The following is a 24,661-nucleotide window of genomic DNA, read 5'->3' on the forward strand; positions in this document are numbered from 1 at the left end:
AAAGCTACTGAGGACAGCGTGACGACAGCTAGAGTCAGGTCACTGAAAACTTACACGCAGTTCCTAGCGGCGAGGTCTTTGTGTATGACCTCTCTGCGAGCCAAGTAGCTCATTCCACATGCAATCTGGATGGCCATGTAAACCAGGTCCTGCTGAGAGATTGCCTGAAAGGAAATGGGGGAGAGAGGGCGACAATGTGCAGTTGAGAGACTGACAGGAAAAAGTAAAGACTGAGAGAGGACACCTGGTGACTTCTGTGTAAAATTGTTCTAGTTTTCTTTGGAACGGGACAATGTGGGCGAAATATGGGCATTACATACACCACGACTATTTTTTCTCTATAAATTCAACTGCAAGGAGACTGGAAAAACAAGACCTGACATGACTTGTTTAAATGCAACCTTTAAAATTTCAAAGATATATACGTACCCCTCAAGTGTAACAACTTTGGTGACCTCTAAACTCTTATTTCAGTGTCAACATCGAGTATAATAAGATAATTAGCACACGTCAGCATGCCGAGGAGAAAAAGACAGGTGTTATTTTTTTGTGATAAAGGGGTAAACTAAGGCTACATCCACATTAATCTCTGTCTAGACTCAACAGTTTCAGAAATATTTCCTCATCTATATACCTACCTCATGCAACAAGATCATTCATGTACACTGTGTAAACACAGCAGAATGTTGCGGTAGCTCAGTGGAAAACACTGCTGCCCCTCAACAAGAGGGTCCTGGGTTCAAACTCTAAGAGCGTGCTTCAATGTGGAGTTTGTTGATTTTCTTGCCATCAAAAAATAAAATAATATAAAAAACCTAAATGCTCCCTAAATGTCATTAAATCTGAGAAAAGCTCCCACCTTACCAAAGAAGTAGCTAATTTTTTTGCACAGTATTTTTTAGAATAGCTCAAGAAGCCATTCAAAATTGTAGTTAATTGAGTTAAAGGGCTTGAAGTGCACAGAGGTGGGTTTTTGTGCTTTTTAATTCTTGTTCTTAAGTAGAGGAGATAACCAAATGCATTTTTCAAAGCCAAAAAACCAAAACACCCACACAACACATTTAAGCATTGCTAAACACTGCAAGTGCCACAATCGACATGACACAGTCTGTTCGTTTGGTGAACACCAATATCACCATCATGACCAAAAGCAACATTTACGAGTGTTAAAATATGACTAAATCAGAAAATTATTTTGACACACAAGGGATCATGGCTACAAGATGACAAAATGTAGGCAAAAAGGCAACCTGTCATATGCTGGTATCAGCCTTGAAAGTTTACCCAAAACGCACTGCTAGAAGTTTTTTTCCCCAGTGAATTATCTGAAACAAGATCAAACCTCCAGAGCACCCATACTTCTTTCTCTTCCTTTGATTGACTTTATTGAAACTATGATAAATCCCTTATTGTTACACTTAAAGTTCATTACAGGGGAAAAAAAAAAAAACAAACCCTGATTGTAAAAAGCACAACTTTAAGTGTTCTGTTTACATTTCTACTACTTTGAGCGTCTGAATCACTAATTTGATGCTGCATTCAAAAATCTAGTAAAGTGAGAGCCTTTATCTAACAAAAAAAGAATTCATATTATGTTGGTAAAGTTTTGCAGTCCTTCATTAAATAGACTACAAATGGCTGTATTTTTCTCATGTACCATTGTGATATCCTTAACCGTAAAAATGATTTTTTAAAACATATGGTTTTATTTTATTATAATTTCTCACTTTTTAATAACAACACTGTCATGTTTTTGCAGTGAACCATGGCTAACACACAGAACAGCAAGATTTACTGCTGCAAAAGCCCTGAGGCAAATACTTAAAGCTCAAAGTGATGATGGAAATATCTGAAACATGTCTCACCTACAATTAAGATGTTAGTTTGAAACTGAAGCATGGATGTAACAAAGGAGAACACCCTAAACATACGGACTTCACTGTCATTTATTGCTGATCAAAGTATTATGGAGTAGCTTTAGAATATCAGTCACAGATAAAGTAAAAATATAGATATGAGAGAAACAGTTTTCTTAGATAAAAGTTAGACGTGACCGCACTTGGTCATTTTAGCCGTTTGGCTGCTTAAGGGTTAACACTGCTCTGAGGATTTAATCTGATGTGACGCAGAAACTCTTTTACTCAGAGGTTTAACCGAGTCTTGCATTAAAGAAATGAGTCTGCTTTGTCTGTGGAGCTGTTGAAGGGCTTACTGACAATAGCTCTAAGTCAGCAGGTGTGCCAGAGAAAAGACACTCGACCGCTAACGAAGTGAGGCTGCTCCTGTAACAAACATCCCGGAGAGCTGAAAAGACAACACTGAGCTCTTTAAGTAACAGCTCCAAATAATTGTGTGTATGGTTCAATTCTCTTGCATCTGGTCTGATTTATTCAGCACAATCCCCGGCTTGGATGTAAACACTGGAAATGGACTTTGTTGTCTTATCTGACAGTTGATACTGTGATGCAGGCAAAATTAACGCTTGGGACTATACCGAAAAACAAAGACTTGGGCAACCAGTGAACAAAGATTAGAAGACTTTAAGTCAACCGCTCAAGCGAAACGGCTACATGTGCAGCTGCTATGAGACATTCAAACTGTGCAGAATACATCTCAGCTGTCGGTGAAAGAAAAATGTCTAAGAACAAGGTCAACGCTCCAAACCTCCTCCCTCCCTCCCTCCACAGTCACACCTTTTAAACCAGATGTTCGCTTGCAGAATGAATGTTGTGCTCTCGGAGCATTTCCCCGCGAGTTTCATCTAAGCTGGCCTGATACTGAGCTGATTTATAGCTCAGCGTTTATTGCAATACCTCCAACTTAATGACTAAGTCTTTGTCTCCCGTAGCCACCAAAGGTACGTATTGAAGCTGCCGAGAAGGAAGGTGCTGATGTGTGCCTGAAAAAGGCATTTGATTATTGTAAATGTGTGGCAAGCTTCATCTTGTGATCGCAAAGCATTTTTCTGCATCTGTATTTTGCAGCTGATTGATTGGTTGGATCTGCTGTGGCTTTTCTCCAAGCGCATGAAAGCCTCCCTGGGGTTAACTGTACAAAAGCCCGATTGTCTCCACGGAGTGAGTTACAAACCTCTGCCCTGAGCACCGGCTTCATCACTGTATCAACAGACCTCTTAATAACAGTGTAAACAGTAGTTACTGTAGGTGTTACTCGCCACTGATTGCTGCAAACACAAAATGTTCTTTCATGCTTGACACTACGATGGAATCTGACTTCTCTTTCAATCTGGGGGATTTATTTTAATGGCTTAATAGAGGTTAAAGAGGAGCCACGCATATTCTGACGCATTTATTCTAATGGTTTTACACGCAACCTGCTCTGAGAACAGGTTCATAAAATCTCGACTTAAATTTGGTCATCTCTAGGTCAGGGGTGCTTTCATTGTCAAGGAGTTAAATCTTTTCTCTCCCTTTATTTCCCATGGGTTGTGAGCCTAACCATAGCAACCATCCATTTACAAATGAGATAAAGTCACATGATGTCATTTGTATGCGACACAACACCATAATGGAGGCCATCAAAGCGATGGTATTCCTGCTGAACTGTATCTGCTCCTTGTTTCCCTCATTGCCAGGTCTGATACTGGTCATGGAGTCATTTTCATGACTCAATCAATGCCTCCCTGACCAATCAGTGGCAAACAGTCTGTTGATGTCACATGTTCGGCTTGACTCAGCTTGCTTAGAACCCGAGCAGAGTAGGTACTAAAAGCACCTGGTAACGGGTTCTAGCGTCTAATGGAAAACGCTAACAATGAATAGAGTCAAATCAAGCAGATTTGGTGCTACTGGTAAAAAGGTTTAAGGTGATCATGGAGGTTTTGTCCTCAGCGTTAGCTGCGTGTGTCTACATGCTGCATTGATGTATCACTTTTGCCGTCAGGACCCCTTCACTTCGAAAGGTCCTGCCTAAAGAAAAAGCAGTTTGCAACTGCCTTCAAGTCACATATTTTTATAAATGTGCATTTATGTGATGTATCTGTGTTTTTTCTGTAATTCTTTTGTGTACTTTCCCAATTATAACCGCTGACAATTAGTTTTCCTTAATGCAATATTTTCCTGTTTTTTTTTTTATTCTTCCATAAATGTATCCAGTTTTATTTTTGACTCTGATATGCAGCTTTGAATTTAACATCCTTATTTTGCTTGTATGTCAAAATATTTCGTTCAGATGAGATTGACATATATACCGTACATAGATATCTCTATATAGACAGATGTATCTCTGTATCTATCTATACATATACACACACACACACGCGCGCGCACAGCTTGATCATAGCTGAAAACCAAGCACTCATCACCAGACATGACCTTCCAGAAGAAATTTGGTTTGAGACAAAAGTTGCTTGAGTAGTACGGAGCAGGTGGTTGGAACCGTCAAAACAAGACAGATGTGCCTGAAGAGATCCAGGCATGGCCGAGAACATGACTTTTAATGGTGGGGGGTTTAATATTGCTTTTGATTATAGTTTGTCTGCTGAGCTGAAGCCTCACCTGTGGGTTGTTAGCCTCAGCTAACTTGCACTGCCGCAGGAACTGCTTCAGATTACCCCAAGCCATGAAAGGCAGCAGCACCATGGGCTTCTCTCCATCCTCTGTGCACACGTGGCTTATGGGAAGCAGATTTCTTAAAAGAAAAGAGAAAGCAACCAACTGAGGAAACAGGACCTGAGTGTACCAGATCATCATTTCTGCTCATGTACACGTCTACTGCACATTAAAGGAAGAGTAAAGGACATTATCATGCAAAACACCAAAGAGGAACTGTCAGCAAATATGACAGAGCTGATGTCATGCAGAGGAAAGAGGAAGGCGTGGGACATCGTGACGACAATCTTTTCCACACAAGTACACTGCTGTAAGGCTGCTGTAAATTTCGGGTAAAATCTGCCGAAGAAATGCTGCTTTGCACCCGTTTTGCTAATTTCCTGTTCCGTGTATTTATTCTTAGCTACTACTTTTATATAATATTTCGTATATGAATTCAAAAATAATCCTTGTTCGTCTTCACTGGGCCTTGCTGCAGTCCTTAGTCTATGCTTTTCCTGAAAGAAAAAGACTGTTTAGGGATCTAACCCATCTTGTTAAACAAACCTTCTTCTGATTGGCCGCTTCTCTTAAGCAAAACCTTTGGTCGTTGGGGCTTCTGTATCCTTAACATCATCACATAAACGGTTTGTGCCTTCACTGACGTCATAAAGATCAGTGGGGAAAAACTGGAATCGAGTGTTTAGCTTTTGGCTTTTATATGAAAAAGGTCAAGTTTGAGCTGAACATCCACTACTGGAAGAAGATATATTTGAAGAACAATTTTATTTTAGAATTTTTTTAAATTCTCATGAAGTCTTAAGACAAAACACAAAGCTAACAACAAATTGATTTCACAAACGGCCATTCCCTAAAAACAATCCATGATGACTTTTGGGCCATAAAACTGTGTCAAGAATATAAAAATCACATATATCAGACACTCAGATACCCTGTTTGCCAATCTTCCACCATTTTATCAGTATGTACAAGAAAACAAAAAAGAAAAGGTCTCCTTTAAAATAAATTCAGAGCCTTTCAGACAATATTTTATTACAAATGTCACAAAGACTGACTTCGATTCACACTCCTTATTAAGGTATCAGCCCTGTTTGCAAACATGTGGTGTTCTTTCATCAATGTTTAAAGTGACTCTTAAGAGACGACCACAGAAGCAAGGCTGGCATGCTATGCTCAAGCGTCAACAAGACATCCAACCGGTGACGTAAGACATGAACCATGCTGGTGTTGTAAGCTTGCATTTCTAAAGAAACTGTAATTAAAAAACTGATGAAAAACTCTAAAGGGACGGTAACTGTATGGCAGCAGCTATGATTCCTTATATGATGCCGAGCAATAGATTCTTTTTTCTTTTTTCCCCTCGTGTGCATCAACAGGATGCCTGAATATTTAATATTCTCTAAAGGCCCAGCTATGTGTATATGTGGCAAGATTTACCTGTGATGAAGGCCACGAAGTTTGCAACTTTCAGTCAACATCATCGTCACCTGCACCTCAGAAGCATGATCTGAAAATTTTTATTGGACACAAAAAAAACAAACATTTAAATTAAAAACAACAAACTTGGAGCAATGAGCGTCTGTTGGTGCCATGTGGCGTTTGATTTTTATCATTTCATTGCAGTTTCTCTGCCAGCAGTCATTTGTAGTGGGAAACTTCAGGGGAAAACTAACTTGAGCCAGTTTTTAATCTGCGCTTGCAGCTTTGCCATCGTCTGGAACTTATGGAAAGCAGTATTGTTCCCCTCCCAAAAGGCGAATGAGGAGGAAGTAAAGAGTTTAACAAAGCCAAAACTGGCATGAAGACATTGTTCGCCGAGTGGTATCCACCCCTCACTGAGTAAACATGAGAGAATAGAGGTCAAAAGGCAACTGGCAGAGAAAGCAGACACATGCTGCTAACAAAGAACCTGACAGTCCTGCATACGGGAGCTGCTTCGCTGGCATGCAACCCGCAGCGTGAGTAAGACTTATTATTCATTTACTGTCAAATTCGTGTGTCTGTTTATTGGATTGAAACCCATATAGGGTCATCGGATGAAGCTAGCAGTGAAGTACCTACTGTTTCTGAGAGACAGTGTTTGGGTAACAATCATCGGTGCTCATCCGCAGGGCATAAAAAACAACTCCAAACCGCAACCTGACGTATTGGTTATGTTTCAGTTCGCCGATGTTTGTCATCCCACCCACATCTTCAGTGTTACAGTCATGTTTCAGTTCAGTGATGGAATCGCAGCGCTCACTCATGCCACAAATCCACTGTTATACAACACTGTGCGAAAATCTACAGCCACTTTTTATTTGTATTTTGCTTCCAAGGAGAGGAACCTTGTTGAAATTATTAAGGTGGTCTTGAGCAATAGCTCTCCAAATTTTCTGAAGGTCTTTAAAAAAAAAGTTTTTCTTTGGACATTGGTTCATTTTTCACTCACTTTCACTCCTCAATGACTGAAGCATAAAATACGCACTTAAATCAATGGACCAACCACTGTTGTGTTTCTATATAACAGTTAAAGTAGCAAAGAACCGCCTGTACATTTCATTGTATGGCAGAGGACTGGCAATGAATCTAACCGGACCACATAAAAGCCAAATGACCTGGCCTCCGAACTCCCCAGATCCTGATTGGATCAAGCATCCGTGAAATGTCCCACAGCCGACTGTTTGTAGGAAAGAGATGTTTGGTAGCCATCATGTAGAACAGTAACCATCATTATTTTCCCCCATTTTAAAGCCTAATCAACTTTCATTCTAGGCCGGTCGAGGACTTAATAAGGATAAAACTTAAATTAAATCACAATTCACATAAAATTAAATCCTGGTACTAAACTATGCATCTCTGCTCCTTCAATCTGATTCTCATCTCCCAGTGTGACCCATGGAATTAAATACACTTTCCAGTATTAAAAAGGTGGTTTTAATGTTTTAGTTGAAGGTAGCAGGACTCGCAGTGTGAGAATGTCACTTCTTTTATCAATAGAAAATAAAAATGTAAAAACAAATGATCAGATTATATTATTGCAGTGGTATATATTCTAATGATATTACTCTGATGTACTGTCTGGGGGGTAGAAAAGAAATATTTCCACTGATCTGCTGCGTGTCCACACAGATTTGGAGACTACAGTGCATCTGAGCGTGCTCCCCCTCAGTAACCTCATTCCTCTGAATAACCCTGAACATACTGGGTAAAGTTACTTATTGACAAGATGACAGGGATAAACCAGTGGTCAGTATTTTCATTTCTTTTACAATATGTTTACTTAAGCTGGAACAGGGAGCATACCTTTCACGGTCTTCACAAAGACCTGCTTCTCCTTACTGGGGTCCTTTTCATCCAGCAGCACGCCGTGGAAGATGCGGCCAAAAGTGCCTGTCAAAGACAAAACACAGGTTTTTAATCAGAGGAAAGGGGTAAAAGAAAGAAAGCCAGGGGCGACTGTTTCAAAGATTGAAATGTCACCTCACTCAGAGGCTACCATGCCTGGCTGATTAGTGAACAGAGGCAGACACGCTTCTGCTTAAAATGCCTTGTTGCTAAATGGGATGAGGCAGTTTTGGCTGCTTTTCACTAAGGCGATACAAAGCAACAGCAATTCAGTCTAGCTCAGAGGAGCTTTCATCACTCAGACCAACTGAGAAAAGCTTTACGATGTGGAAAGGCCAAGTGAGCGTGTTCATCATCTCCTTTGTCTAAACTGTCACCCTGTAGCTCCAGGACTTTTCTGAGCTAAAATGGCATTTAAGCACATAAACCATCAACATAAACGTAGAAAAAAAACTGAGCCTCAGGGCCAACTATGCCTTGTGTTTCAACAGGAAAGTAGTCGAAGCTTAACAACAGGGTTAGTGTCTCTCTCCCGCCTTCTTCGTCAAGCCTGTCGGGACCTGCTGGCTCCCAAAAAACACAACTGCACTCCAAGTTCACCCCTCTGAGACGTGACCTTCTGTGTCTTTGTTGTTTAAACTCAAATCTTATTATGGGAGACTGCGGCACCCACGGTGTGGGACGGAGAGATTTCGCAGGTCTTTCCTCCCCACTGCTGTCAGACTCCACAACAAAGACTTTAACTGAACAAACACACACATCCACACATGTGCAATAATACTAAGTGCAATAATCTTTTCTGGCATCGTTGTATTTTTACTCAGTTGTATATAGCATTCGTATTCTATTTTTATCTTATTGTATATTTTTATTCTATTTTATTCTACTGTATATAGTATATTATTTTATTCTATTCTGTACAGCTGTGTACTGTATTTATTCTTATTGTATTCTAATTTTTGCGTCATAACTTTTGCACTGTCCACTTCCTGCTGTGACAAAACAAATTTCCCACGTGTGGGACTAATAAAGGTTATCTTATCTTATCTTATCTTATCTTATATCATTTTGTTTGCACATCAGCCGAATACCAGCAGTTAGAAAGTGTTTCCTTGCTGGAGAAAACTGATAATACAGAACAGAGCAGAGCTCTAAACCTTGTAAAGTTTTTTTGCTTTACTTTGTGTCAATATTTCCATTACTTTTGCAAAGTCATCATGTCACCACAGAGGGAAATGGGTATTATAACACTAACAGCTGCACATTTCATTTGCCTGACTTCTGGCTTGCTGTGGCGCGTCTTATGGGAATAGTGCGATCGGCCACTACTTCCATATGAAGGCAACGTGCTACACGTGTGCTGTACTTGCTGAGCGCAGAGGGAACACAGAGTGTGAATTTTGACATGTTGGCTGTAGTCGCACTTCCTGTACCACAGCATGACTGTGCCTGGCTTTAGGACTTCATAGCAGGAACTGCACTGCTTGTGAGCGAAAAATGTTGCAATCCTACACACGTTGATGTGACAGAACATTTCCCAGATATTAAACTGGTAGCTGTGCAAAGCATGCACAACACCACTTGCTGGGAATTCTGTGCTGATGTTTGATTGCATCTTGTGACGGAGGCCAATGTACAACTATTACCCATCATTGATAAAATCATGAGCACCCTTCTGCACCACTTACTGGATCCCCCCCCCCCCCCTTTTTTTTTAGCAAATGTCTACTTTTATACATCTGAGGGGTTAATCTTTCCTAAAGATGAGATCATCACAACAAATCCACTCCAGCTTCAGTAAGATCAATGCCAAATTAGAGGTAACACTCTTGACAAATGTCTGTAAACATCTGGGATCAATATAATCCCAGTTTGTTTTTACAATTACGTTATTACTGCAAGTTTACATACATGAGTCAACTTCAGGCCCACAATCTAATACTAGAGTGCATGAATAGTTTATAAAAGGCAGCAAGTAATCTCCATCTCCATCTCTCTTTCCACTAGTTCCTGTTCTCTGAAGAAACTCCAAAACCTCTCAAAGGTTCTCCTCTCCAGTCCTAACAGTTTGTTACTTTATGAGCTCTTTGGAAAACCATATTATTTGTTATTTGTTACTAGGAGAAACATTTTTCAATCTTTGTAAAATATTTCATTATTTCTTTTAGACACGAGGCTTTTTATTGTGAGCACAACCTCTTTAAAGTAAAACTAGTGTATCAGAGAAAGAGTGGTGCTTCTGTTACATTGTAAACAGAAGCAGAGACTAAACCACTGAAGGCTGTCAAGCAGCATTTAAAAACACAACACCCACATTTTCTTCTCCATTGTGTTGTATGCACCCTTGGGTAAATGTTACATCATTCACTCTAAGCCCCGGTGTGGGCCAATATCCAGAAAACGAATCACAGTTTTGTCAGTACCTTTACTCCATGACAAAGCTGAATAGTCTCCAAAGCGAGGAGCACAGATCGAGCCAAACCAAAGCCCTGACATTTAGCTTTGATGAGGCCAAAGAGAAAAAGACTGAGAAAATTCAGTGTCTAAGGCTCTCTGTTAGAAAATCATATGCCTGAGCAGGAATGAACTTTTACTATTTTGACGTTCTTGGCAACTTTTTATTGATACTGATCTGATGAGGCATGCTTGTACTCCACAACAGGAAAAATAAACCACATTCATGAAGCCTATTGTCAGTATTATGCTCACAATACGCTACAAATAAACATGGGATTTCTCAATAACATTTGTATAATTTTGATGGTTAATTTAAACATCTTTTTACATTCTTTTATGACTTCTATGCCTGTGATTTGAGACTGCAAGGTAGAGTTACAGTATGCAGCAAAACAGCAGGTGTGACCCTGCATGACCTTCCTCACCTGTGCAAGGTTAGGACTTTAAAGAAGGCCAAACCCATCCTGGGTGACCCTTTACATTCCTCATCAAAGGAGTTTAAGTTGCCGCTGACAGACTCACAAACTCGTTTGTCCCAACTCAGTCCACTATGTTTTTAATTTTGCTTTCTTTAATAAAGACATCCTTCAATTATATCACTGAACTTTCAATTTTGCCACAAATTATATTTATATACAAATTGTGTATTTTACCATATCGTCAGTGCCCATGGACTCCCATGTTTAAAGATCTCACTTTACAGGAGAAATAAACAAGCTGATGAGTGCTGACCTTACGCAAGTGGCCAACGTCATTGCCAGTATTCACTCTTGTACACGGTGTACCTACAGCACCAAAACACTAACTGAAGTTGATCCACTCTCCTCCAGCTGGCAGTCGCTGCAGGTTGCCTCAACATGTTACATAGTTACACTTCTGTGGAGGTGTAAGTCGGGTTAGGGTGTAGGGTTTCCGAAGTGTTACAGTGCTGATTTAAATCCCACACTGAGGGCATGGTTTCACAACACAGGCAGCTGTAGCCAATTAGTGTCTGCTAGTCCTCAAAGTCAGTTTGCTAAATAATCTATTAGTGTGAGGTGTGACTATCTGTGTCTGTGAAACATGCGTTTTGGCTTCTGTTTATTTAAACGTTTCTAAGTCATTATTTTATTCGTGTTTAGAGAAATCTACTTATAAATATTTAAAACAATAACAAGTGTTAATATCACCTTTCAGACTCAGCTGAGCAGCAGGAAATACACAGATGGGTAGTTAAAATTCATCCGAGTCCATTTTTGTAACAAGCTTCCTGACTATTCCCGATAGTGGCAGGAATATTCGTAACTACTGTTGCTACAATCCCATTGGTTTCTAAAGGTGTGCTGATGTATCCTGGCAGGCTTCAACCACACAAAACCTTTTCAAACAACTTAACTGCCAACAGCAGAAACTATTTCTAAGGCCTTTAGAACCAGACATATTTCAACTAGAAATGTTCAAATACTAAAAGTGAAAGCATGGGTTTTTTTGCAGAAACATTATTTCTTAAAATTAAGGAGTAATTCCAATTACAAATAAAAGCCTAATTATTGTTTCTACTAGCACTTCTCCCTTTAGGTTATGCTAGCACCATGTAATTTGTAATTTAAGCTTAAATCTCAACTCAGTCTGTTAAAGCAATCTCATTTAATTTTTTTTTTTTAACATTTAGTCTTTTCCTTTTTCTCTCTGTTCATGTTCTTTATATAGAAAACCCCGAACATGTAAAAAACGTGCATGCTGAAAAGTTAAATGAACAAATGATGCTGAACGAAGCATAACAAGATTATTCATGACTGCAGGACTGAAGCTCCTTAAAATCTGTTTCATTTCATGCGTATATAGACTGGATCGCGCAAATCACTCGAGTCTCCCTGGAAATGTCACTAAAAGGCAAAACACCGGGGCATAGGCCTAAAATACTGGGAAGGGAAATACCTTCATGTAAGACGTCTCGTAGTGTAACTCGGTCCCTTGAGATTGCAATATCTTTAACTTTAGCTTTGGCCTCCATCAGAGTCACACTCCTCAGGTCATTCTTCTCTATGCGCAGAGATGGGTAACCTGTAAAGACACACAAAAAATAAATAAATTAACACATTTCATTAATTCATGAAACCTGCTGTGTATGCATTATGTGCTGCTGGGACAGTTCAGTTTGTCTTCTCCAACAACCTTTTAAGGCCATGGATGTGACAAGTTAATGCAAAGTTTGTTTGTTTGTTTTTAGGTCAGGAGCAAAACTCATTTAAATAGGCTGTAAACACATTCCTAATTAGATCTGAAATTTTTGTTATTATTGTTTTAATCTGTAAAGAAATATTAGTACATTCTGAAAATCAGTGTTGAACAGTCTGAGATGTCCTAATAAATGTCTAATGTCAACCTTGTGTCTTAGTTTTTCCCAGATTTGTTGGGTTTTTCAGTGAGTTTATTGCTTCAAAATAAAAATAAAAAAACCCAAAGACAAACAAAAATCCCCAAAAAACCTTAAAATGTGACATTTTTGAATCCAAACATCAACCATTAATTAAACAATCTGTCTAGGCATCTGCTTTGCACCAATACCTAAATTGCACTGATATACCCAGACTAGCAGTGTATTTTATTTAACAAACAAACAGTTAATTTACTGTAACTTGCATCCTTTGTGGGGCCTACTGGAGGGCCAGTTTTGGCCCCTGGGCCACATATTTGACACCTGTGGTCTTAATTTCATTTGCAGAAGCATCGAAGTACCAAAGGATGAATAACAGCTTGAGTACGATGACTTCATTGTAATTTCTCGTTGATCAAAGTACACAATCACCAAAATAATTTGATGCTACAACATGATGTATGCAGGTCCTTCTGCTGGTTTTACAGTCCTCTCCTCACGCAACAGCCTGTGTCCTGGTATCCCTTCCACTCTTGTCACACTGTGATGCGAGATGCAGCAAGCTCTCTTATCTGCATATATATGTTTGGCATCCTGGAGGCATCCTTTTTTTCCATTGCTTCTGTGAAATCAGACCAGAGGGGGGAGCAGCTTGTGCCCACTATGTGCTAAAACCATTCCTTTCTTGTTTTTTTTGAGGGTCGTCTTGCAGTGGGTTCTCCCGTTTCCACTTCGATTTGCACAAAAGCAGGTGAAATGGATTCACAATGGTAAAATGGTAAAATAAGACAAACTGCAATACATATTTTCTATAGAAACAAAGTAAAATTTGGTTTATAAGAAGTAAGAGATGATCTTTGTTTAAACATATTTAAAAAAACCAACCCCCCCCCCGCAGATGAAACAACATCCACACTGAAAGACACAGCAATCCTGTCATAAATAATTCCACTTTGTCATTTTACTCACTTTTTATCTATGTTGCTTGAGGGTTAAAAGGCACACATAATCCAAATCTAAACAAACCTCTTACCAAATGACTGACACATTTTTTAAACCTGGATTAGCACACAAAAACAACCTGGGAGCTTCTGCTTCGGATTACAAATGTCATATTTCTTCTAAAATATGTAGACTCAAAGAAAAGAAATGACAGCAATTCCAGGAAAAAGCCACACATGTACAGTACCCTGCACATGTTGCATCACAGCGACTTCATGCAAAGTCCTGTGTTACAGCACATCTATTACATAAGCTCCCCATGTACTCGCTGTTATTAACTGCTGGTCTTCAGAGGCGAGAGGTGAAGTTATAAAGTTCCTTATAGATTATGCACACACATAAACAAACACAACAGTTAACAAATGCTAGCTAAAGAAGCAGTTAGAAACTAAAGAGCTCTTCCTGTAGAAAGAAAAAGATCTGAACCAGAGTCAACAAGAATCAATGACCCCTGATCTAAACTCGCCATGTGTATAAAAAGCACATGTGTCAACAGAATCAGTTTCTTCCATTCCAGCCTCTCCACCACTACGGGCAAGACCAAAGATGCTGGCATAGGATGTCAGGACTGTAAACCTGCACAACGCTGGAATGCGCTACCAGACCGTCAGCCAAAAGCTTGGTGAGAAGGTGATAACTGTAGGGTGTGATTATTTAAAAATGGAGGAAAATATAAAACGATCATCAAGCACCCTCGGTCTGGAGCCCCATGCAAGATCTCGTCTCATGGAGTCAGGATGATCATGTCCACAGAATACATTTCTGTGGTCCTGACTCCCTTGATATCCTTAACACCCTCCTCCTGTGTAGGTTTTAGGCTGATTCACCACCAAAACTACACAGGAGGAGCCCGGTGGAGGAAGTGAAAACAGGATCTTAAATGTCAAAACATTTAGAAATATGCCATAAACACCTCTTCTTAAAGCTCTACTGTCACAGTGTGGCAAAAACTATCATGGTGCAGAGCGATGATGCCCCCTACAGGTCAAACTATGAGCAGTGGTTATCTCAACAATGTAAATGAGAACAGACGTGGTTGGGACTGCACACAATCAATCCTAGTACTCTGAGCCCGACTTCTCAGGCAATTTTTAATTTTATTGTGCTTTACTTAAAATTCGTATTATGTTTATGTGTTTTATTTAGACTTAAGGAGTTTCACTGATCCATTTCATTTTGGTTCTTGTTTCAGTTCAAGAAAACCCAATACTAGATCAAAGTATCCCACAGTGTCCTTAAGGAAAGGAGTCCAAATTTGCCAAAACCCTGTTCTTTTTTTGTTAGTTTTTTTACAATGCAAATTTAAAAAAAAATGCTGGAAAATGGAAATAAAAACTTACAAATCTCACAGACCCATACTTTACAAACTGAGAAAATGTACCATTTCAAGGGAAAAACGTCAATTCGAATTTGTTGCAGGTCTTAAAAAAGTTTGGACAGGGCCATGTTTATGACTTAACAACAGTCTGTAAATGTCTGGGTGCTGAGGAGAGCAGCTGCCAGACTTTTGGGAGAGGAATGTCCTTCCATTCTTAGAGGATTCTGGCTGCTCAGCAGTCCTGGATCTGCTTTGATCTTCAATGCTCCAAATGTTTTCAGCTGGTGAAAGAGCTGGACTACAGACAGCCAGTGCGGCACCCAGACTGCAGTATGCGGTTCAGCATCATTTTTGCTGAATTGTGCATTTCTGCATCATGTTTATATGATGACTTCTTTGCAGATCACAGGAATCCAATATTCATTGTCAGCCTTGTTCCTTTGCACAAAGACATTTCTCTGTATTCTCTGAATCTTTCCATGACATTATGCACTGAATATAATGAAGAAATATTCACAGCCTTCTCAATTTCATATTGAGGTATATTATTCCAAAGTCAAAATTTGTAGTTGCAGGTTTTTGCAGATTGGTGAAACTCTGCCTCTCTAAGGCTACGTTCACACTGCAGGTCTTAATGCTCAATTCCAATTTTTTGATCAAATCCAATTTTTTTTGTCTGGTTGTTCACACTACAAATAAAATGTGACAGCAAACATACTCTAGAGTGAACGGTTCATAGCCCTCAAAGCGGCCCACATGCGCAAAAGAAGACGTCACACACAACGCGCTCTGTTTACGGAAGTAAAAATGGCGGCTACAGAGCTGGTAGGTGTTGTTGCAGCAGTCGTAATCGACAGAATTTTGACAATTTAATTAGCGAAAGAAGGACAATGAGAAAAAAGAGAGCCCGTCCTTTAACAATGGCCGCCATGCTTTCTCGTTTGTCTTCTCCAGCGCTGATAACTGGCATCTGTCTTGTGACAGTGACGTAAAAGACGGATTTAATGCGACATGACCATTCAAACAGCAGTCGCTTTCTAAAACATCAGATATGTTTCGGATTCAGTACCACAAAGTAACCTAGGTCGGATTTGAAAATATCGGATTTGTGCTGTTCAAACTGTCCTACCATGATCAGATATGGGTCGCATAGGGTCAAAAAAGTTGGATTTGATGCGCTTTGGCCTGCAGTGTGAACGTAGCCTAAGATGCTCTGTTTAGACCCAGTTATGTTACTGACCTGTTAGGCAGCGAAATGTTTCACCAGCTGTTTTTTTGTTTTTAGTACCACTTACTTCTCCAGCCTTCCATTTCCTCCCTCCCGACTTTTTTTAAAGGTGTGTTACTGCGATCAAATCTAAACTGAGCTAATATTTGTCATGACCTAGTAAAATGTCTCAGTTTAAACATTTAATATGATTTCTATGTTCTATTGCGAGCAAAATGTGGATTTTATTAGATTTGTAAATAAAAAGAAAATGTAACAATTTGCATCCAAGTTTTTTCAGAAACATGGTTGGATTTTAAAGAAGATAATTTTAGAAAAAAAGGGTGAGAGGAGGAGAAGACTCTTTTTACATATTCACTGATTATGATTTCTTTAAACTGGGAGTCAAAACTCAAATAAATTCAATTATTATACAAAATTATAAAACAAAGAAAGTCAACCTCACAGCCTAAAACCATCTACCAGAGGATCTACAGGATTCTTCCTTGAATAAAACACTAAATGATTATGATATTGATTATTGAGTCAAAACTATTGTAAATAATGATTTTATATGGTGACAAAGAATGCCACTAAAAAGCAGGTGGTATGTACAGCTTAAGATTTTGACCTGTACATGCAGCCAAGACAAATAGAAAATTTGAAATGAAAGAAAAAAACAAACAAAAAACAGGGAGGTGATTTCATCCTGCTGCTCACAATATCCTAACTATAATACACAGTAGGTAATTAATAGGGGTGGGTTTTTATAATCGATTCATCGATTAAAATCGATTCTGGCTTGGATAACGTAAAATCGATTCATTAAAATCCTGAATCGATTTTTTAATATAAATTTATTTTGTCCGAAATGCCAGAATCTCTGGTGACATCTCACAAAATTTCAAGAACCACCAAACAGTAAATGAGAGCAGGTACAGGGATTCTTCACATAGACTTAAACACAGGGCGTGACCCGCGGATCAGAATCAGTTAGATGTCGCCTTTCTCACAGTCGGGGCTGAAAGCCGACAGCTCGCTGATCCGGGTCCGCGCTTTGTGTTCACGCCCTTTATGCGCTGATTCTAAGGCTGTTAGTTTGATCTCTCTCCAAACAATATTGACCGAACCAGCAGCAAAAGAAGATCCAAACGCTTCACATAAACATCGTCATGAATTCACTCTTTTACTGTTTTGCTTCCATTGCGATGCGCAGCTCTCTCTCTCTCCCTCTCTCCCTCTCTCTTTCTCTCTCTCTCTCTCTCGAACAGTTTTGCTTTCTTCATTATTCGCTTGCTTGTTACGCACAAGTCTACTGTTGCTTACAGCGCTGTCGGCCGCTGTTTTTTTCCCTTTTACATTCTTCCGAAAAGAAAACCTCATTTCTGCTGTTCAATACTGAACAAATTTAAACTTTTTAAAATTATTCAAAATGCAAAATGCTTAGCCGTGTCCCTAATAAAACCGCTGTAACGTCAGAGGTAATGTTCATTAATTAATGGTTTTCTTTCGTTTTTGATGTACTGCAGAATATTTTTTATAAAATCCCAGGCCAGGAAAATCACCTACATGTTTTTCTGTGTTTTATCTTCAGCTACTTTGACACAAAGGCATCTGCTGTGATGCTCACAGCTTGGATAAAGTCTTGCGAGTGTCAGCTTCCTTTTTATAGATACAAAAATATGTAAATGTACTGATCTGAATTATATTTCTGACTGTCAAAATTTCCCAGATTTAAATTGAATCGAATCAAATCGAATTAAATCGAATCGTGGATCGAATCGATTCGGGACCTTGTGAATCGGAATTGAATCGATTCTAGAAATCAGTGACGATACCCAGCCCTAGTAATTAACTTCCCAGAAACTTACTTTTGGTTTCATGAGGGGGAGCACCAGGGTTTTGGAAGGAGGAGGCAGCAAGCTGGAGTATGGGTGCAGAACCAGGGTGGTTGTCTGAAGACAAGACAAGAAGGGCAGGGAGGGAGTGGCGGGTGGGAGAAGGTGAGAGAGAAGAGGTTTAATGGAGAAAGCACACAAAATCACAACATGACCTGAATGAATGAGTGGATGTGTAACTCTCGCTGTAACCTTTCAGCTCAAAACATCCATCAAACCAGGCATGCTCACTAGGTGAGGACGCTCATCCACCAGGGGCGGAGTTAAACAGGGAGGGGAGGGAGTTCAGTTGAGATAATCACATTTAGCAACAAAGGTTTAAGACACACAAGGAGAAGAGGCAGTGGGGTTGAGATGAGGGTTGAATCCACAAGAGGGCAGCGATGGACCATTTACTGACAAAAAATAGACCTGTGTACAGCTGTGGTACTCAAACGCACACCTCTCCCACCAAACTGAAACAGGCACATCATCATTTCATGAGGTCTTCCTCCCTGCACCAACATATCGTGCTATGTGTAATATCTGATGACGACCTGTAGACTTCTTTGTACTTAATGCATCTTAGGAACATTATTTTAAATCTGAAAACTACTCATGTCATCATTTTATCTGAATGAGATAAGAAGAAATGTGAGTTGATTAGGGCTCTGCGATATGACCAAAATCTCACATCCCGATATAAGACATCTATCGTCCCGATAACGATATAAATCACAAAAATTGTATATTTTCTGTAAATTCTGTGAATCTCGGGCAGCTCGACTTGCGTGAAGTGTTTCCAGCTGGGCGTCGTGTACCTGGAGTCGAGTGTTTTAACCGATGCATGAAACGATACATTTTTAGACATAAGTTGTAACGGACGCCGTTTTCTTTGTGAGTATTTATTACACGGCGTGCTGCGGGGAAAAGCCTGTTCTAACGTTTGAGTCTAAGGTTTATTTTTCAGCACCAGACGGCTCTTTTTTTTTTGCTTCTGATCAATAAACACTCTCATTACTCTTTCACGTGATTCAGTTTATTTTGAAAAGTCTCAAAAGGATCTTGAGCTTTATTGTGAAAGGTTTATGTGGAAAATAAACAAGCGGACACGCGATGGTTTTACCGTCGTTGTTGCCAACAACAGATAAAAACAGGCGCTTGTCCATCCGTAGTGTGGTTATTAGAGATGGACCGATCCGATATTACGTATCGGTATCGGTCCGATACTGACCTAAATTACTGGATCGGATATCGGAGAAAAATAAAAAAATGTAATCCGATCCATTAAATATCACGAAAGCACCTCACAAAACTTGCAATACGCCGTAACTCACCTCAGAACGTTAGCACGTCGGAGCAGTATGCATCACGTGATAGAGCGGCTGTGGCATGCGGGACCTGTCGGTGCTCTGGATAGCATTTGGAGCTTCGCTAGCAACCCGGCATTTCATCTCCGACAAAGTTATCCCCGAGAGAAGTAAAGCAAGTGTGTAAGTCCATCTCTGAATGTTTGTAAAGCATTCCTGCGTTAAGCTTAACAAGCGACTGCCTCTTCTTGCTGCTACTTCAATCATGAAACTGCTTAACGATCAGCTGATCAGCTTTTCTGTCTTGAGTCCGTCTCTCTAGTTTGCTTTTGGCCCACTTTGCACCAGAAAGAGGAAACCAGCGGCTGAACAACAGAAGCACGTTTAAGCTTGATCAGCTGTTGTTAGAATGTATTTAATATTACTTTCTACTCGAGGATCTTTTTCTACGTAGCTGACGCTGGTAACTGTGCAGGGGCGGATCTAGCAAAGTTTAGCCAGGGGGGCCGATAGGGCATGAACAGGGAAAAGGGGGCACAAAGACATACTTTTCTTTCTTATTCTCATTTAAAATGTCAAGCTTTTAATAAATAATTATCTGACACCCAAAGTTTTAATTTGATGCAAAATGAATAGAAGTCAATTACTGTATATAGTAACTATTAAGTCTAATATATATACCCTAGTAAGCTATAGTACTTTTTCCTTTGGGAAGGTACCATCTGTGCAGTCTGCAATTTTGTTGAAGAAAGATGTTGAATCTATTTAATATTTCTTGAAAAATAATTGATTTCTGTGCATTTTTTTCACACTGCATCAAATTAAGGTTGATTACGTCGATTAAGCATCATGAGGTGGTTCCCCATTTTTTATTTATTTATTTTTGTTGTTGCTGGGAGTTGGAACCCTATTAGTTAGGTTGCTTAATATTTATGCTAAGTACTCTTTAAAATACCAGAATAGGGAGGATGGTGTAGGTTTAAGTTTATTAGATTGATCAGTATTGCTGAACTATGAAACATTTTTTTTGCATACAGGTATAACAGAATAGCTTTAGTGTAGTTGTTGTTTTAAACTTGAGTATGAACTTATACAAAATGCAGCAAGATATTTAAAAAACAGTTTTGTTGATTAAAAAACACTATATCGGATTCATATCGGTATCGGCAGATATCCAAATTTATGATATCGGTATCGGTATCGGACATAAAAAAGTGGTATCGTGCCATCTCTAGTGGTTATATTAAATATAAGAGAAAGAGAGAACTTTAATTAATATAGCCACTACAGTGACCATCAAAACGATGAAAAAATATTGCCGCAAACAGTTTATTTTGTGACACCACGAAACAAACGATAGCATAAAATGAAACGATAGACGTTTTTATATCGTCATCCGATATATATCGTTATATCGAACAGCCCTAGCGTTGATTCTAGCAAAGGAGAAAAACAGAAGTTTTAAAACACTAGATGCTTGGCCTGCTCTTCCCACGTCTGCGTTTACAATGTGCCAACCACTAAAACAGGCCCGTTTTTCTCCTCTTACTGCTGTCTGACACGAAGCACATGGTGAGGACATTTACACATTATTCCCACAGTAACAGGTCACAAGGAGAGGAGCAACAACAACAAGAAAGAAGATAGCATTACTGCAGGAACTGTTTGCTTCATTACAATCATATGATACCAGTTAAACTAACTGAGTCATTCACAGCCAATTACTGCATTTTGAGAAGCATCCAAGTTGGAGATACCTGAGCAAGAGAAGAAAATGTGTGGAAAACTGAATCACTTGTTTTTTTTATGAAACTTGAACAGATGTTTCATCTTGTGATTCACAAGTCTGAAGGGTGTGGTGTAGGGGAGGTAAAATCTTACTGGTAACAGGGGCGGCGTTGTTTGGAGTGTCAGCCCTCAGGTACTGCGTGGTCTGGGTGGACGGCTGAGAAAGGCCCTGTGAGCTTCCACTGTCACTCACACTGAAAGACACAGAGTCGTATATTATACGTTTAAAAAGAAAAAAAAAGAAAAAAAAAAGTCCTTGATAAACATCCTCCCTAAAGCACAGGATAGTCATTTTCTTTCAGTCAGTCAGGTCATAGTTTTAATTGACAGTCACATGGCTCAAGGTGCTTTATAGCGTAAGACTATTTGGTGACATTGAGAAAGAAAAACTCCCTTTTAACAGAAAGACACCTGCAGCAGAACCAGGATCAGGAAGGGGCAGCCATCTGCTGTGGCTAATGAGGGTGAGGAGGAGGAAGACAGGACAAAAGACACATTATGGGAGAGTTAATAATAAATACTAATAATTACTACTGATTAAATTCAGTAGTGGTGTATAAACACACAGAGAGTGAGGAGAAGATGTTCAGTGCATTATGTGAAACATCCACACAAGCCTATTGTAGTATAACTCAGTAAAGTAGAAAGTAGAGAAGGTGTCCGTCTCCTGAATCCAAACTGGGAGCTGATTCCACAGAAGAGGCCCCTGAAAACCTGCAGTCTGTTTAGGTTAAATGCTCTATTGGGACAATATGGTACTATGAGGTCTTTAAGATATGACGTGGCCCTTTTATTAAAGATTTTGTTTGGGAGGAGAATGATTTTAAATTCAGAATTGAATTTAAAAATGTCTAAAATGATAAGTGTGTTAGCTTTTTAAAATTTCTGACTGTCCCGATGGCAAACCTTTCTGAATGTGCTGATCTAATTTTACATTGATAACCTGTGCAAGCTTCATCTGAAGTGGAGATTACAGGAAGAAGAGCTGCTCTTAAGACGTCACTCTTACATCAGGGTGTAAGATTTCTTTGGAAGCAGAACAAGCAAAAGAACCGTACCTGTCCTCCATCTCCACTCTCTTCATGCTGTGCAGGTGCAGGATGGCCAGAATGATGGCCACGAGGAAGATGACAATGCAGCAGACACTCACGCTTATATAGAACACCTGGGTGGAGGTGGTGGGAGCGGTAACACCATCTACTGATGACACAAAAATGACACAAATTAAGAATCAGACAAACAAGCCGCTCTAAAAAAGACAAAGGAAAAGGGGTGAGATTACAGCATAAATTCCATAATCGCATGATGCAAAAATATGATATGATGGCCACAGTATAAAAAAAAAAAAGAAAAAAGGCATACATGGAAAAGAAAGTATGAGAGCACCTCGGGCTCCACTCAAGAGTTAATGGAGACCTGGAAAAGCAGTGACTGTGCCCGGGGTCCAGCATCTGAGAGCTGTTCTCATCACCTCTCTAAAAGCCTCCGAGGGCCCCGGGCTCCTCGGGCCTACCCAAGCAGAAGGGAGACGACCCACTAATGGTGCTTTGCTTCAAGGAGGCTCACACAAGTCTGAATAGATGAGAACAACCACTCCAACTCTGAGGGGTGGGTGGGAGCTGACAGTGGTCTTCAATAGCACAATGAATCCTTCTCTTTAGCCCTCAATTCATTTTCTTTTTTCCTAACGAAGACAGACTACTGAAGACTCCTATACAGCTGACATCATAGTGATTTAACATCTGTCTCACTAGGCTGATGCCACCTGTGAACAATACACGCAGCAGGAAGAGGGGGACAAGGTGGAAAGTTTACTTACAGTCAGGCCGAGGGAGAGAGTTATTGTTGAGAGGAATGGGGATCTTTTCAGAATCGATTCCTGTTTGGGGAGGGGGAAAGGGAGAGAAATACATAAACTTCATTTAACATCAAATTATCAAAATATATTCAAATGATGCTAACTTCTAGCTCGGACTCAGCTTTATTAACATAGGCTTGGTGTAACCTCTTATTTCAGCCTTTCTTTATAAACCCATGCTCCTGATGATTATTAATTCATTTTAAGGCTGGTATGAGCACTTTAGCAAAGTGTTTTTTGCTTTTCTCCATATTTCTTCTGGTGATTTAAACCAACTTTTCTTCTCACTGGTTCACCTGTATACACTATCACGCCTGTAAACACTTTTTCCCCTAAAAACAAAAAACAAGTTCCATCCACAACCAACAGACTATGATGTGAATGTGATGCAGTGATGCATAACAGCTGAGCGTTACAAGTAATTTATCCATACAACATGACAGCAACACAGAAAATGTGGTTTAAATTAAAAAAAATTAAAGAGCATGTCTCTACTACACGACGGGGATTTTCTTTTTCCTAAATCTTTGGTGCAATTTATTATAAAGCCCAAAAGCAGCTCATTTATCTCAACTTTAAACAAAAAGCTCTGCTTCAAACAGAAGAACGCAAAACAAACTCTTCACTCTGTTAGTTTGGTCTTGTTTAGAGATAAGATAAGATAGAACTTTATTAATCCCTCGGGTGGGTTCCTCTGGGAAATTCGACTTCCAAAAAAAGCACAGCAACGACCAAAGTTACAGTTACAGAACTGTTATTTTTATATATATATATATATATATATATATATATATATATATATATATATATATATATATATATATATATATATATATATATATATATATATATATATATATATATATATATATATATATATATATATATATATATATATATACACACACACACACATATATAAATACAGAGACAAATATAAATAAAATATACAAAGGGGATAAATAGAATAAATAGGAATAAAAAATAAAAATACAAGAGGGTGATGATGAAACCCTTGAAAAGTTGAGCAGTTAACTTATTTTGACAACAAGTTGCGATCATAAATCAGCAAACACGGACAAACATTTTCAGCCCTCTCCTGTGTCACTGCAGGCAGCGACAGGGAGGAATGACTGCAACTCAGGCACACAAAGAATCTGTTCATGCTACCAATTCGACTCCTGCTTAAAATAAGACGGGAATAAATTTGTTTCCATGGGGGCATATGGCAAGAAGCCTCTGGGCCACATGTAATTATCTTCAGGCAGTTTGAAAATAGCAGCAAACAAGGAACACAAGAACCGGCACATCTACCTACTGTTACTTTAACGTTTGGTTTATAATGTAGGGGAACCAGCAATATGACAGATTTTTATTTATTTATTTAATGAAATTAGAAAGGTGACATTTATTGATATGACCTTTAAAGGGTTAATGGCCGCCTGGTAAACTGCCTTTAAATACATAAGGTAACATGAAGAGAGATCTAGGACCCTGGTGCATCTGTAGTCTTTCTTAATCTAAATCAATGCTGCTCGAGTGTGTCTGCCCTGCTGTTATGTTTTTATGTCTCTTTCTTATTAATTTTTT

The 24,661-nt window shown here is 39.2% G+C and overlaps 1 protein-coding gene across 2 annotated transcripts in view; it reads right to left on the reverse strand.

Moving 5' to 3' along the window:
* ryk (receptor like tyrosine kinase) overlaps nucleotides 1-24,661 on the reverse strand; it is a 55,327-nt gene that overhangs the window by 8,408 nt on the left and 22,258 nt on the right. Inside the window, exons 5-13 of one of the 2 annotated variants that reach the window (XM_085347971.1) lie at nucleotides 23,033-23,092; nucleotides 22,272-22,410; nucleotides 21,307-21,407; nucleotides 18,110-18,193; nucleotides 12,273-12,398; nucleotides 7,857-7,943; nucleotides 6,009-6,078; nucleotides 4,518-4,650; nucleotides 55-164 (exon numbers count right to left, since the gene is read on the reverse strand). In XM_085347971.1, coding sequence (XP_085204097.1) covers nucleotides 55-164; nucleotides 4,518-4,650; nucleotides 6,009-6,078; nucleotides 7,857-7,943; nucleotides 12,273-12,398; nucleotides 18,110-18,193; nucleotides 21,307-21,407; nucleotides 22,272-22,410; nucleotides 23,033-23,092 — 910 coding nt within the window. Of the gene's footprint in view, nucleotides 1-54; nucleotides 165-4,517; nucleotides 4,651-6,008; nucleotides 6,079-7,856; nucleotides 7,944-12,272; nucleotides 12,399-18,109; nucleotides 18,194-21,306; nucleotides 21,408-22,271; nucleotides 22,414-23,032; nucleotides 23,093-24,661 lie in introns of both variants that reach the window. The other variant, XM_085347970.1, reaches the window with a different exon arrangement.

The sequence above is a fragment of the Diplotaxodon limnothrissa genome, linkage group LG23 (genome assembly GCF_057381915.1).
Source record: "Diplotaxodon limnothrissa isolate DT_005_m linkage group LG23, D_limnothrissa_male_GT1.1, whole genome shotgun sequence".
Classification (NCBI taxonomy): domain Eukaryota; kingdom Metazoa; phylum Chordata; class Actinopteri; order Cichliformes; family Cichlidae; genus Diplotaxodon; species Diplotaxodon limnothrissa.